General features: G+C 34.9%; 1 protein-coding gene across 3 annotated transcripts in view; it reads right to left on the reverse strand.

Moving 5' to 3' along the window:
• The window catches only part of COL2A1 (collagen type II alpha 1 chain), a 55,264-nt gene that overhangs the window by 12,934 nt on the left and 25,378 nt on the right, over positions 1-16,952 (reverse strand). For all 3 annotated transcript variants that reach the window (XM_075199272.1, XM_075199271.1, XM_075199270.1), the window contains 22 exons: positions 16,421-16,465; positions 16,060-16,158; positions 15,287-15,340; positions 14,493-14,600; positions 12,876-12,929; positions 12,450-12,548; positions 11,360-11,413; positions 11,099-11,197; positions 10,421-10,474; positions 10,002-10,055; positions 8,958-9,011; positions 8,775-8,828; positions 7,499-7,543; positions 7,148-7,246; positions 6,923-7,030; positions 5,910-5,963; positions 4,667-4,720; positions 3,348-3,401; positions 2,680-2,733; positions 2,178-2,285; positions 1,728-1,781; positions 565-618 (listed from right to left, as the gene is read on the reverse strand). In XM_075199272.1, the coding sequence (XP_075055373.1) occupies positions 565-618; positions 1,728-1,781; positions 2,178-2,285; positions 2,680-2,733; positions 3,348-3,401; positions 4,667-4,720; positions 5,910-5,963; positions 6,923-7,030; positions 7,148-7,246; positions 7,499-7,543; positions 8,775-8,828; positions 8,958-9,011; positions 10,002-10,055; positions 10,421-10,474; positions 11,099-11,197; positions 11,360-11,413; positions 12,450-12,548; positions 12,876-12,929; positions 14,493-14,600; positions 15,287-15,340; positions 16,060-16,158; positions 16,421-16,465 (1,512 nt within the window). The remainder of the gene's footprint in view (positions 1-564; positions 619-1,727; positions 1,782-2,177; positions 2,286-2,679; positions 2,734-3,347; positions 3,402-4,666; positions 4,721-5,909; positions 5,964-6,922; positions 7,031-7,147; positions 7,247-7,498; positions 7,544-8,774; positions 8,829-8,957; positions 9,012-10,001; positions 10,056-10,420; positions 10,475-11,098; positions 11,198-11,359; positions 11,414-12,449; positions 12,549-12,875; positions 12,930-14,492; positions 14,601-15,286; positions 15,341-16,059; positions 16,159-16,420; positions 16,466-16,952) is intronic.

The raw sequence follows: 16,952 nt of genomic DNA on the forward strand, positions 1-16,952 counted from the left end.
TATCACCCAGTATTGTTTTATTAATGTTTGTTCCCAATTGTAAAGCACTACGGCATTTGCTGGCGCTATATAAATGATGATAATGATAATATACAACTGACATCGACCTGAAATATATATGACCATTGCAGACCTGGTCACATCTTCAGATACATGCAAACGTCATTGCGTATTTTCTTCAGACGCATTTTACGTCTGTGTTTTTTACATAAACTGCGTCCAAGCTCTACATGAGGCTCACGGTGGTATAAGGCAACTCTACTGTCACTAACAGGATTTGAATCCACATTGGCAGCAAGCCTTTCTTTTCATTGTTAATAATGTCAATAATTCTTCATCTACACAAGATATATTTGTCTAAATGGTAAATATGTTTTATGTATTCACTGTATTTTTCTTTCTAAAATAGAAAGCAAAATTGATTGGCAAAATTTATTTTGTACAGAGAAACCTCTGAATATTTGTATTACTGTCAATGCATGTGGCCAAAACTATGCACCCACCATGAAAATAGGTAATTGCCTATTTGTTCTTAAACCTGCAAAACAAGGGCATATTGCTTACATTGGCGCCAGGAGGACCAACTCTTCCAGCAGCACCAGGGAATCCAGTAGCACCCTATATGCAGAAGAAAATATGGTTAGAAAATTCGGTCAGTTAACATTTCAATAGTGATCATCTAATCAAAAGGAATGTCCACACACTTTTCAAAACGTCATATCAACAAATGAATACATGAAAAAATAAGCATATGGTATTTTTTTTACCTTTTTTTACATTTCAGCCAAAATATTTTAAATTAATTTGAAAAGACAATAGTCTGAGATCTTACACTCCCCACCCTTTCCTATTTACTACATAGGAAGTTGGTAGGCATCCTCCACTACTGATATTTACTACTTTGTTTACTACTTTGTTTACTACAACGTTCCGGCTCTCTGCTTTTCAACCACAAGGCAATAGAAACATGAATAAAATGTGTGCAGGACACTGAATTATAAATTAGGAAATGAGTCAACATTTCCTTTATGCACAGCAATAGTATATAATTTCATTAAGGTAGGTACATTTAATGCTCAGTTCAAGACTGGCCACAAAGTGAAGGCTGTGCTTTGAGTACTAAATATTCTGTTCATGTTTGTAGTAAGGGATTATACCAGTTTATTTTGTATCCTTATTCGGTCATCAATGATAATGTCATTTTTTATGGAGATAGAACTTGTTTAAACAATGTTTATTGCCATCTACTCATATGAGTGGGAGTAGGCATATTTTTCTGATGGAACAGCGCCCCCACTGGCCAAGTTATCAAGAAATATGGTAAAATGCTTGCTTATCATTACTAAGCACTAACTTTTAACTCTCAGACACACTTGTTTACATTCTACAGGAATAATCAAGAATTGTTCAGCATAATTGCCCATGGCAATAAATCTAGCCTTGATTGAGGCTTTTGAACAATGCATCTACCTACTAGGCTTTGAATGTTGATTGGATAACATGAAAAATAGGCCAATGAGGTTGTTCGGCCTCTATCCAAAGTGTATTGTTACTGGATATTTGCATTTGTTTTCCTATTTCCCCATCAAGCCCCATATCTAAGCTTCCCTTTGATATCTGTACTCAGGAAAATGATGGGCATTATACTAAATATTTCTAAATGTGGAGAAGATTTCACCTTTGCAATGCAGCAAGTTAGAATGGTTAAACAGTAAACGTATACTTACAGCTGGTCCTTGTGCACCACGAGCTCCTTTAGGACCATTAACACCAGTTGGGCCCTGGAATGACAATGACATTGGGCATGTTACACGCCAATACTAAGTATAGTCAATGGTTCATATACATCCCTATTTTGTTTATTTTAATATCCTATATTTTTTGTGACAATGAACAGAATCTATGGCTAGTGCACTTGTATATACCTGCACAACATATACAACTATATATACTAGCAATGATTAAAATTACATTCTAGTGTTCATATAATGTAATATTCTAAATTGCTGTGATAAAGACATTGTAATATATTTCCATTGGTATAATAGTTAAAATTATACAGAGGTAAAATGCCTATCTGGGACAGCTGGTTGCACTTGGTATATTCTGATCATGCCACTTAATTTAAGATAATTTTTTTTAGTAGATGTAGGTTATTTCAGATATAATGGACAAACCTGTGGGCCAGGAGCACCAGATGGACCTTGAGGACCAGGAGCACCAGCATCACCCTTCTGTCCAGACTCACCCTGTTCACCCTTAATACCAGCTTGACCATCAGAACCCTGCAACACAAAGGAGGAGGCATCTCAGAACATATACTAGGAATACATACTGTAATGCAGAGAATTTAAGGTAATAAATATATGGGGATAAGCTGTAATATCGCAAAAAGAATATGCAGAGAAGGTGGCATCATGGCTCCATTAATATATACTTCTCAGGTCAATGTATTACATAGTTGAATAATCTAGATAATTAATTTTCTCTTATAGCAAACATTATTAAACATTTACTTGTAACAGAATCCATAAATATCAAAGTAGGTTGTGGACAGCCATTAACCATCATACTTTATATTGAAGTTCGCTTAAATTTAAGATTTATGCTGAAAAAATTGAATAACAGTATTTTAAAGATATTATATGAATAACCATTTTTTTGTGGCTTTTTACTTACAGGTGGGCCAGCGAAACCAGCAGGACCAGGTGGGCCAGTCTCACCACGATCACCCTATAAAAGAGACAATTTCATTATCAGTCTTTTAGTTCATATGTTCAATAGAGAAATTACAGTTAGAGTATTAGAAAAATAAGTTCTGGTATTATATATTTTGGTTGAAGTTTTTACTTGTCTTTATAAAAAGTACTGATTTGACTTACAAAACAACCAAAACACATTGCTGTAATTGATAAGAAAGACACTAATTTAAAAATATATATTTCAGGGACCTTCATTTAATAATAAAAACACTGAAATTGTGTATTACTTTTCAATGTTATTTTACTTCATTGTCAGCAACAATGAATCATACAATGTGTGCATGAACTACATTATTCTTAATGAATTATTCAATAATAATAATAATAATAGGCTGCAACACATTATGTATATTAATTTTTTGTTGCATATATTAATCAATATAATAGCTTTATATGGCTAATTTCCCCTAGTTCACCACTGCATGTTAATAGTGCTAAATATATTAATATACCACTACAATATTACATTGTTTCTTATGTTCAAACATACCTTAAAGCTTATTATATGTTAACAAAATCAGTAAAATACCAATGATAAAATACGCTATATACAAAATGAACATAGATTTTAGATAATAAACTTACAGGAGCACCACGGGCGCCAACAATGCCGGCTGGGCCAGGAGGACCAGATTCTCCCTAAAATATAAAAAAAACAGAACAATGTAATTTCTCGAACCACAAAATTAGCATGAATGATATAATACTACAAGTCAATAAATCTACTTTCATTTAATGCAGTTTACATTTATGGAAACCTTAACTTCTTAATTTAAAATCATTGTATAATTTTTATTAGACTAAGCACATATGCTACAGATATAGTTAAAGTTTTTTTTTTTTTTTTTGTTTTAGGACATATTAAGCCTTTCTTCTTATCTGGGTTAAATGGTATTGCTAACAAGTTTTATTTCCACTCTAGTATTTATAATATTTTTTAAACTACAAATTATATGAATAATATCAAAATATTAATCTGTGAATTGAAAGTACAGTAGGGGTGCTCCTTTTCTCCAAGAATGGGTTGCAGATTTTCATTTAAAACTGGAAAAATAGTATAATCTTGCTCTGTACATGTATTTTCTGGGATAAGCTAAATATACCTTATGCTGAAACTCAAGGATGTATTTTATTGGCTACAAAAGGCACCTGTTTATAGGCACCTACAGGATATGGAGGTTCAGCCTTATTTACATCATTACAGACTTCACCCACCTAGTGGCAAGGAAAGATATTGCCTATAACTCATACCATTTGAGACTATGATTTGGGCTGTTTCCCATGTTGGCATATATACATTTTAATACTATATCTTCTAAAATTTTATTTGGTTTTCATTGAATGGGATGTGGTCTTTGTTTTAAATTGAACTTCTACAAATCAATATATAATATAAATCCAACATTGCAAGGAATGTAAACCTCTTAAAATGATAATGTTATACAGCAGAATTGAGGAGAATCAAACAATTACTATTTTTATAAGCAGCCTTGTTACCATTCCGATGTTCTCAGCGCACAGCTAATTCATACAGGGATTGGAACATATATATTTCTGATATTTTTTATTGGAGCAGTCGACTTCCAAAATATTGGAGAAATAGGCAGAGGGATGACAGAGTCATGGTCCCACAATATTTTATCAATTAATGCCATTTTAAGACAAAATGTATAAAATTTACAGCATTATATATATTGTTATACAGAGGAATTAAATATTTCCTTGACTGCTGACACATTTATTTACGTTGTTATTATGTTGATGATTATTTTACTACCAAATATTAATAATTATACAGGGATACAACTGCTTAAATCTTAACGAAACGATTTTCATATGGTAATAAAATCATTATGCATTAATATTTTAATTTGCAGCAAATCTGTAGATGAAATAACACTTACTTTCTCGCCATTAGGACCACTTGGACCATGTGGACCAATAGGACCAGTCAAACCCTGCAAAAGAAAAAGATAACAAATTAGGTCATATTCACATTTTAAAAACTAGCCTTTATATATGTGCATCAGCACTCACCGCCCAGCATGACCTGACCACTGGACATGATCATAATACAATTGTATTACACTGTATACAGATATCAGACACTACACCTACACAACATGACCTGACCACCGGACATGATCATAATACAATTGTATTACACTGTATACAGATATCAGACACTACACCTACACAATATGATCTGACCACCGGACATGATCAGAATATAATTCTACTACACTCTATATAGACAATGGAAAATACACCTATCTAACATGACCTGACCACAGGATAAATCATAATACAATTATAAAAAACCCAATACAGATATAGGACTCTACACCTACCCAACATGGAATGATCACTGGACATGATCAGAATAGCATTCTATAACACTCTATGAAGACACCAGACACTACACATCCCACCGTAACCTGACCACCGGACATGATCAGAATATAATTCTTCTACACTCTATATAGACAATGGATATAACGACTCCCACCATGACCTGACCACATGACATGATCATAATACAATTATATAAACCCCAATACAGATATAGGACACTACACCTACCCAACATGGAATGACCACTATCCATGAATATAATATGATTATATTACACTTAATACAGACATATAACAGTACACCTATCTAAAATGACATGGCCATTGGACATATCTATAGTACAACTCTGTTACATATCATATACCTATATTAAATAAATGTCAACTTATTGAGCATGCATGATAAGTGCAGATAGCAAGAATTGCATACAGCCACACTGGCTGGGCAACTGGTCAGTATACAAAACAGGTACACTGTCAAGGAAACAAATCCCAGGAAAATGTTTTAAAAACCTGGGAATGTTCTTGGTAATTACACACAAAATTAGCATGAGAAGTTGCATTTTATGCTCAAAATTGTCATGAAGGATTAGTTCTTGGGTTCAACATCTCTCCATTGGATTTACTTGAGATGCTTAATTAATATTTTACTCAATAAGGATTGCCTATAAAATAATACATTATTCCTTATGGAGGTACTTCAAAAGCCATCCATATATAGAACAGGTTTTTACTAATGGCCTATATATATTTTTATAATTCAAACAATTTCTAATAATTTTCTCATTCTTACTCTTGAACCATCTTTTCCAGGAGCACCTTCTGGTCCTTTCTCACCAGAGTCACCCTATTTAGAAAGAAAAAGTTAAAATTAGCAAAATAAAATTAGTATTAGTATGCTTACTTAGTCTTACTATTCATAAAAAAATTATTCTTAACTTATGTTCAAATTCATCGAATCATTTAAATTTAGGTCTAGCGTATGAAAGAGAATGTCAACTCATTACTCACTAGCAACCATTACAACAATATAAAGATGTTAGTTATTATTCTTGATTTCAGGCCATTGTGTTTTAGAATCTTCAAACTATTGTGCAACAAAACTTAATCTGTAGTGCCAAGCAGGCATTTTATGTAACTATGTAGTGCTGTATTTTTGTTGGGGCAACTATATGGTGGCTTACTAGTAAATCCTTATATGCAATGTATAAATATTTCTTTTTAGAAGAATATGTAGCCATATGTTTAAGTGCTAGTAAAAACAAAAAGAAAATATAATGAAAATAACTACCTATGTATATGTTTTAAGGTAAATTTTTTATTTAGAAAAATTGTACATTCTGCAAGGTTTTCTTATGTATGTGGCTTAGCCTTTCTACTCCCTGAAACTAATGTTGCACCTTTCTCATCTTTTAAGCCAGGCAAAGAAGCTATGAAATGGTTAGCCATGTAGCATTTGTGGCACGTATTTAGATACAAGACACATGTGTGGATGTACTCATTAGTTCACACTTTTTAAATAATTTTTATCAAGATTATGAGTTGGAAAAATAAGGAAAATTTACAGAGCTCAATGTGGGTGCTGATTTTACTCTTTGACTACACAAGATATGTGGGACCAAGTATAACATAATCTATGTATACAAAACTTAATTAAGGTCGGAAAGTAGACACTGTAAGCTGCAGAGTGACCTGAGAATAGGGAAGCATCACAGAATAAACTTTTAGCCTTATGTCTTTCATTGTTGTTTAATAGTGTTGTGGTAAAATATGGAGAGTAGTGTAAGATGGAATTGGTTTACTTACTCTGTCACCTTTAGCTCCGGGGATACCAGAAGTTCCTCTCTCACCAGGCATTCCCTGAAGACCAGGTGGACCTTGGGCACCATTGGGACCAGATGGGCCAGTAGCACCCTACAAAAATATTAAAGATACACAATTAACCAAACAATACACACATATTGTATAGCAGATACACACTTATAACAATAAATATAGAATATGAAATTGGAGCCTAAACCATGATCTTACCTTAGGACCATCAGTACCAGGAGTACCAGGAATACCACGAGGACCTTGGAGACCTTGAGGACCTGATGATCCACGTTCACCTGGGAAACCACGTTCACCCTACAAGGCAGTGATAACATTGGTCATTTAGTTGATAAGACCAAAGAATTAAAAATCAAAAAAATGTCCATGCTCAGTCATTAAATGAGAAGATTTTTAATCACATGCTCAGTCATTAAATAAAATATTTGAAAGTTTATTTATTTATGTATATGTGTACTTCCAAACCACATGACGATCTGAAACAAAGTTGTCTCGAAGTAAAGTGTTGTGAATATAAAATGAGCGCAATCAATTAATATTATAACTTACTCTTGGTCCAACAAGACCAGCAGCACCAGCTTCTCCGGGAACACCCTGGAATAATAAGAAATATGTAAGTTGTTTTGTACAGGTACATTCAAATAATGACCAATATAAAATACATTGATTTGGAACACTCTGGAGCTGTCAATGAATTCTGAAATCTCTCCTCACCCAGAACATTTCATTCATTAATATTATGAAAGGTTTGTCAAATGGGAAGCACAATATCTTCTCTCCCATCCATACTGATGACAATCTTTAAATACATCCTCTGTATTGCCTAAAAACTCCACCAATTTTTACTTGGTCGGTATGGCCTCAATCTACTGTTGTTAACATACACAGGTGATGACAGCAGGGTAGAACAATGTGTGGCAAATAGTGGCAGATGAGGAGCTAGGATTTGTTCTACACTGTTTGACAATAGGATGGTTGCTAGTGGTGTCAGATACAGAAGGATCAAAGGTCAGGCTTCCAAAATAAATGGCTTTCAGTTTGGGATTGAAGTCTGAATACATGGTTTATTTTTATCTGCAAAGACTTGTAGGAGTAAAGTGTAATATAGCTCACTAGATTTGGTGTTTATATTTGTTGTGCCTGTAAACAAGAACAGGCACACCGAATTACACTGGGCCTATATATACCATTTGAATACAATGAGCTACAGTTGAATAATATCTTCTATACATCTTTGTATGCTTTCTATATTTTTACATTAAATTATGTAAAAAATTGGATAATTAATCCTTTCTGGATTGTAAATTCAACAGCTAAGTACTAGTAGACTAGGTCTCTATCGGAGTTGGTGCAAGAAGACATTATATGGCCTTTCTAACTCTCTCCCCTTGTCTCTGACCATTTTCTCCTTATTGTTTCGTTGCAGTTTATTGGGTATAATGATAACCTGTATCTGTCCCAGATTGTAAGTGGACAATGTCAGTGGTAATAACTTGCAAGAGCAGCAGACTCACAATACTTTCCTGTCAATAGTGTACATTAATATTGCATATGGTCCGTAGGTAAAGAGAAGTTATTGAAATCCAAGACAATGTGATAATACAAATTTCTGAAGTTTTTTAACCATTTTCAAGCTATTTTTTTCAAAGTTTGTTGGAGCACTGCAAACTGAAACTTGTAGGTTCAGTTTGTTCATAATTATACTGTTACACAAACTGTATACTATGCCATGACTATTGGTATTCTGTAATCAGTTTGAAAGTCTAATATAGTTCCTTAGTTTACTGAAGATAGAGAGTTGGTTTTGGATACAAGTATTGCTCACCTGATCACCTGGTTTGCCACCTTCACCGGGAGGACCTGGGGGGCCAGGAAGACCCTGGTAGATTAAAAAAGATAATCATTAAATATTGCAAAAGTCAGTTCCTACCACAAATTTCAACTTATTCTTATGCTATTGACATACAATTCATTGATTCATCCATTATCATTGTCTACAGTGACGTACCTGGAAGCCAGATGGACCAGGTGGACCTTGTTCACCTCTCTCACCAACAGGACCCTGCAAGAGAGACATTAGCATTAGTATCGTTAGTATGAACTGAAGGCCAGGTCTACACCAATGGGGTGTCTAACCAGCCAACATAAAAGTTATTCTCATGAGTTCCTTTAACTGTAGGTTGCACAGTATTTTTCTATAACACTAGAATGATTGTGATTATAGACCATCAAACTTAAAATATCAAATTCAAATTCTAACTGAAAAATTACTTGTCTATATTTAACCTTGATAACTTACATGTTCCTCAATCCTCTTTGAGGAATGGTAGGGTATAGGGATCTTACACTGCTTGATTAAACATTTCCCCCCACATAAAGCTTTTGTATCAAATTTTAAGAGTTAAAGTTTATTATACTAAGTATGCTGAGGACACAGATTCTATTTCAGTCCCACGACCAAGGCACCTTGGCAAAACCAATAGGCACAATATATCAGCAAATGTTAATACAAAGGCAAATGAATGTGGATATGATTGTATTGTATTGAAAATGCCTGTAGTTTGACATAACTGAAACTGGTAATGTTAGATCACAGTTAGTGATTGAGCATTGCTCAGAATAAAAAAACTTTAAGTCTACCCATTTTATTATTTTTTTATTATATTTTTTTTATCATGGTGATCGCTTGGTATATATTTTTGATATATTATGTTTTTATATGTAAATGTTTTGTTTTTTTAATGGAATGTCATATGTTCCCATATTCTGCAGGTGTCAATTATTCTGTCCCATTGAGAAATGCTGCTGTTGTCAAAATGCTGTCCAGATATGTCAATAACTTTTAATTGAAATTAAATTCAAATGAAAACAATTCTCAATGATGTATAATTTAGCACAACATTAATAAGTAATATGTGTAGTAGATATTTATGGCTTTGTTGTCTGCTGTATTTGGTGAAATAGATGTATATAACATTGTCTTATCCCTTATTATTGGTCACTATCAAAACTTGTTTCTTTCAAGACAGACAGAATGGGAATAACTACTTACAGCAGGGCCATTTGGACCTTGGGAACCAGTTTCACCATCTTTTCCAGGCAGACCCTAAAATAGAGAGAACCATTTTTAATAATCTTAAAACAAAACTGATTTGAAGGCAAAACAGAGCAGGACTAGGTTGTGTAAACATATAGAGAGAACAGCAATGTTTTATAGAATGTGTAAATGTGCTATAATTTATAAAGTCCTTTGGTAAAATGATCTACATAATTATTAAAAAGCATAATCAATATTCTCTTATTTTATAAGAGCAATCCTGTATGGTACCATAACATTTCTTTATCTAGTTTATAATCTCTGATAGTGGGAAAGAATGTAACGATCTCTGTAAACTAAATTAATGTATCTATGGAACTTTGATTTAAAATGAAAATAAAAATATGTATAAATGACAAGGTAAAGGTACTTACTCTTAGACCAGGAGCACCAACCAATCCTTTCTCACCAGGCTTGCCAGCTTCACCCTGAAATCAGTACAAGGAAGGACGTTTATCAGTTGAAAGGCTATAAGTATTGTGTTATTGAATGTACCACTAATACCTGTAGACTGTTGAGTTAACCTGATAAACAGTGTACAAGTCCATGGTCAATTTGTACAACTATACATAGTTTAATTTGATGTTACAATGGTCTGAGAAAACTATGATATTGATGAGGTAAATGGTTTTGTTAAAGAAGGTACATATTTATGTCTCTAACTAACAGATATGTGAAATTTATTAAATTCGATTATATTGAAGAAATTACTGTGACCTTTGCAGAGGAAAATGTGAGAATATGGTAATATGTAAATGAGGGGAGGAAAGGAGCTTAATATTGCAATATAGGAGTAATTTATCAATTCTTGGAGATTTCTTGGAGATTTCCCCAATTGTGAAATGACTAACAGTCAATTAGAGAGCTAATTAGGGAAGGAATGATATATTGTATTTTATGCTATAGAGCTGTTAATTGCTAAGCATTACCCACAATACAAGCTACAAGCTCACCAGATTGACAACTGTCTCTAATTTTCATGGCCTGCTTACATTCAAAATATATCAATATGTATGCGTGTTGTAGAATTGTCAGCTCTGAAAGTTCCTTACATTGGCACCCTTAGGCCCTGGGAAACCCATGACTCCAGGCTGACCACGAGCACCCTGAGGACCAGGAGGTCCGGGACGACCATCTTCACCAGCAGCACCCTAGAAGTGATAAAACCAAACCATCATTTATTTTATGACTATTTCAACTTCCTCTTTATATTAAATATATTAAACTTCTATATAGTACATAAATATTATAATATTTTCATAGAATACTAATAGATAACAGATACACATGTGAATTTCAACAAAAAAACTTACACTTGGGCCAACTTTTCCTTGAGGACCAGCATCTCCAGGGCGACCAGTGAGACCCTAAGGGAAATAGAATACTCATTAATAAACTGGGAATTCTGATAAAAAAATTAGTAGCAATCCCACATAGAAGGGTTTGTTTTTCTCTAAATAGAAAGTTAAGTATCTATTAAGCATGCATCTGATAGACATTGTCCTTAGCTATCCTTCTACAGATCCTTATCTCCTTTTCAATACCTCTCTAAAGGGCAAACAATAATGACTGACACAGGGTGACATCTCTCAGCATGTCATGTGATGACATGTCTGCCAGACACAAACACAGTCAGTCTGCTACACAACACAGGCTCACAGCATATGTAATGGCATAAGAGGGGAGGATGCCACAGTGAAAACAGAGCTCAAATGGGTATTCCAAAGCCTCTCTGCTCACTACATCGTAGACCATGTGACTGTTGTTGCCATGGTAGCCACAAAACAATGTGGGAAATGTGCAGCCCTACCAATCATTAATAGCAGTCTGAAGAAACAAACCAAGGGAAAGAGGTAATCACCAAGCTGTTTCTTAAAGCTTGCTACAGTGATTTATATTAAAATTGAATGTAATTTCTAGTAGAAGAATATTATGTCTGTACAGATATGACATGGTTGGGACAGGGAAAAAACCCAAAAACTTTAAATCTTGGCCTGCTGCAAAGTGAAACCTTTGCAAGGGCTCCTCCATGAGCTAATTTACAACAGCCCATTCAGTATTTCTGCATTAGGCTTTGGGGATTTATAGACATATGTAATGTCCCACCACTCTGAGCTTGACTATGCCTATAAGAGCCTAAATGTAACTTTTTGTTTCCATGTCCCGTACCTGCAGAAAGATGATTTTTCCCCAGTTTTTTTCTTGTAATGAAGTGGTCTCTAAATGTACTTTAATTTTTCTTTTCTATTAGACATGTTGCTGTAACAAGCAATTCCCCATTATATACCCAGGGATTCGGTGTTGGAGGTAATGATGTTGTGTTGGGGTGGTGGGAATGAAAACTTATAATTCCAATTTAAACTGTAGTGAAAGAGACAGCATAGTCTATCTGATTTTACTTACCCTAGCGCCTGGGAGACCAGGTTCACCAGGACGACCAGGATCACCGTTAGCACCCTTTGGACCGCTAAGACCGGAAACACCACGATCACCAGGAGCACCCTAAAATCAAAAAGTTTGTACTTTATATTACTCTCAAAATATCAGGTCGTATTACAGAAAAAAACATAGTTATCCTTGATAGCATCATGGACTTAGAAATAAAAAAAATGAAATTGATGAGGATATTTAGGATTTTCACTCTTCACAGTAGAAGATACATTGTTTAACGGTACCTTTAGATAAGACAAAAGAGCAATTCAAGAATAACTGTCTGACATATAATAAACTAATACTGTGGCATTAGTTATCACAATATCATATCTACACTCAAATAGTCTATTGTGGATATGAAAGCAGAAGGGAACACAAGGAAACATTTCCACTCACCTTTGGTCCAGCAAGACCATCTTGACCAGGGAAACCACGGTTACCAGGAGCACCCTGGTGACAGAAGGAAAATATTATAATGGTTATTCCAGTAACAAGTTGTATACTATAGCTAAGCGGTTTGGGTAAATTATGCATACACACATAGAACCAGTAAGAACGTCCTGCTTGCAAGATCACAATCTATAGAATAGCACCAATCATATTGTATTTATGTACTATTACTTGAGACTGAAAGCGAGCAGGTAGGGTAGTGTATTCTCACATTTAAGTGATTAAGTATAATCGCATCAGACAATGCAACTGATATGGGCCAGTCTCTTAGGTGGGCAGCCACACATTGGTTTATTCAGACAGCCACTAATCTCCAAATCAAACCATATTACTTTATTGCTGTGCTGGTATGGATTAGTGTGGATCAGATCTTGGTGGGATGGAGAGATATAACATGAAGCACCTGCTGAGGTCTTCAATATTATGCTATGAGACACAGTCATTTCTTTTTATGGCCCACATCAAAGAAAGAATAGAATATTGACTTAAATTTAATATGAAGACAGAGGAAATAGGGGTTGTGGAAGGACCCAAACAATACATATATTTAATAAAGGTACTCAAACATGGGTTAATTTTGAAATGTATAAATAATGTGTAGAAATGAATAAGGGAAATATATACATTGTCTTCTCTGTAAAAGAGTGGAATCTTGTTGGTATCACTGCTCCCAGACTGACGGTTATATAGTCTGTTACAGTACAAACTCGTGAGGCTGAGAAGCAGAGCCAGACTGGCAAACTGGCAATTCTCATTTGCCCGAGGAGCTAGTGAGTATTAGATTGTTAGTGTGTCTGGGCATCCAAATGTTTAATAAAATGGGCTTAACAGCTTGTGTCTGCCTCCAAGCTCTGCTTGTAATAAAATTTAATAGGCTTTGAGTCACAGCCACTGCGCACTCTGGACTGTCAGCACTGGTGGCGATAGAGAGCCACAATAGTGAGCTGACCAGTGGATGATGGCATAGGCCACGTACACAACTGTGAACTGACCAGGGGATGATAGAATAGGCCACATACGCAATTGTGAGCATACTTCCAGATAATCTCAGACCACATGTTTCTAAGCAACACCACAAAGGGAGACAGGTGACACAAAGGACTAGATTTACTAAGCTGCGGGTTTGAAAAAGTGGAGATGTTGCCTATAGCAACCAATCAGATTCTAGCTTTCATTTATTTAGTACCTTCTACAAAATGACAGCTAGAATCTGATTGGTTGCTATAGGCAACATCCCCACTTTTTCAAACCCGCAGCTTATTAAATCTAGCCCAAAGTGTTTGTAATGTAATAGAACTACTAGTGAAAAGCTCATTTCTATGTGTTAAAAGGTTACTTGCAAACTATTCATTACTGATATAAAGTCTTTTTCTTACTTTTGATGAGACAGATACATTTATTGATTTTGTATGTTTTGTTAAGTATGTTATTGCACTAATGCTCTTTATCCTAGGAGAGGCAGTGTGTGAGTATGTATATCGGCTTTATGATCAGAGAATCTTTTCTTGAAGCTCTGAATGACTCTATTTTGTAGTGAATGTATGTAAAAGTTTCTAAACTTACTCTTTCACCAGGAGGACCAAGTGGACCAGCGGAGCCAGGCTCACCACGGGCACCTCTTTTACCTTCTTCACCAGCTGGGCCGGGAGCACCCTGAGGACCTGAAGGTCCCTAAAAAAACAACATGTTCAAATCTATATCAGTAGCTGAAGAGGAATTATTATTATTATGCAGCATTTTAGGCAAGTTAAGTCCTTGCCTATAAAGTAAGTTGATAGCCAATAGTTACAGTGTACTGATGCTAATCCAAACAATCCTTTATTACCATTGTAATATTAGGACCCTGGGAGTTCAGAATATCATTGCAAATGCCTACTTCATCTAATGTGAAATCCATAGCAGAAATGCTAGTTGTTCATTTTGCTTTCTGTTTCCTATTGCAGGTTTAAAATAGCAAATACCAATTTAAATTACTATTTATTTAAACTACTATTTACATTCTGCCAAGGTATGGAAATGTTCCCACTTGTAAATGTTACTGGTTGGGGACTTTTCACAAACCAAATATACATTTTTATTTCAACCTAAATACTTTATTTAACTTTTAGACTATGTAGAAAATTTTACATTATACAAAATTTTAAAACTGATCTTAAGGTAATACCAAATTAATTGTTTTCTATAATGGTTTCTATACAGAGTGAAAAAACAGACACTTGTGTTTGTTACAGAGTGTTTTACAAATTTCTAACAAAGGTTTGTTATGTTTTATTAATGTTTTACTAATGTGAATGTAGACAGAGGAAAGTGTTTTTTTTTAAATGCATTATAAAGAAATTAAAACAATTAATACTTACAATTTCTCCCTTAGGACCTAGTTCACCTTTGAAACCTGCAATACCTGGGTCACCCTAAAATAAACACAAACAATATATTAGTCATATGTCTCAGATCTTTTGATTCACCTAATTATTATTGTTATTACCATTTATTTATATAGCGCCACTAATTCCACAGCGCTGTACAGTGAACTCACTCACATCAGTCCCTGCCCCATTGGGGCTTACAGTCTAAATTCCCTAACATACACACACAGACACAGACACACACACACACACAGACTAGGGTCAATTTGTTACTGGTAACCTACCAGTATGTTTTTGGAGTGTGGGAGGAAACCGGAGCACCTGGAGGAAACCCACGCAAACACGGGGAGAACATACAAACTCCTCACAGATAAGGCCATGGTCGGGAATTGAACTCATGACCCCAGTGCTGTAAGGCAGAAGTGCTAACCACTGAGCCACCGTGCTGCCTTATTTGCTATTAAATCATTAGATCTAACATACAAATCAATAGCAGCAGATTTCAGCTGTGCCTAGGTAGCTTGCCCAAAATACATTATATACAGCGGTGGTAAAATAGTTATCCACCCAGTGCAGATGCTCTATGCACCTGCGGTACACGGGCACATCAGTCATACAAGACCTACTTACTTCCTCTCTCCACCTATTTAAAGCTTAATCAATAAATACTGCCAACACTTTGGTCCACTATTATCAAAGCACACCCACTATTATAATAGCGATACTGCATGTAAAGTAATGTAGAGTGGAGATAACTGACTTACTTGTTGACCTTTGGGACCAAGAGGACCAGTGGCACCTTGTGGCCCTGGTGGACCACGTGGTCCAGGGAAACCAGGAGCGCCAGCAATACCAGGAGCACCCTGAGGGAAGATACACACAAAGGACAACATGTTATTGTCATTTTATATTAGCTGCTTCCCATAGCACCCAATGTATACATCCAAACTCCTATATAGTTGTAGCATTAAGTTACTGTATCAATGTATGTGCCTAATGAACATTGCCAAACTAAGAGAAGTATCTTAGGATCATCAGTAGTAAAGCCCTTAAAATACTGTTATAAATGTACCTAATAACTATTATTAATATTATTTAGACATATAAAAGGTATGTGCTACTTACAGATGAACCTTTAGCTCCAGGAATACCATCAGTACCAGGGTTACCCTAAGACGGAAGAAAACAATGAATTAATACAATATATTTTATAGAATAAAAGACGTAAGGTAAAGTAGATCACTTATATTATAATTTAATCTCTCTTCCAGGGCCCTGACATAAGAGTTGATAGTTCACCATGTGTAAAAATTACAAAGCCAATAAATATATATACAGCCTGTACTATTTATATGATAACTAACAATATCAAACCACAAGATAGAAGCTTCTTATAACTTATGTAACTCATTTTTCTACCTTTCAGATATGCTGTTTTTGTGAAATAAAATATATACTGGGACAGTGATGATGTATACAACAACAACATCCCATTTGTAATATTACTCAATAATCTCATACAGTACCCTGGAGTCCGCTGTCATTTGTTAATAATGTCTACACGGAAACATCGTGAAGGGCATTGAGGAAAACTATCCCACGGGTAGCTCTAAAGTAAAGGTCCAGTAACCCATAGCAACCAATCAGACATTTGATT

This window comes from Mixophyes fleayi, chromosome 2 (assembly GCF_038048845.1).
Source record: "Mixophyes fleayi isolate aMixFle1 chromosome 2, aMixFle1.hap1, whole genome shotgun sequence".
In the NCBI taxonomy this organism is placed as follows: Eukaryota; Metazoa; Chordata; class Amphibia; order Anura; family Limnodynastidae; genus Mixophyes; species Mixophyes fleayi.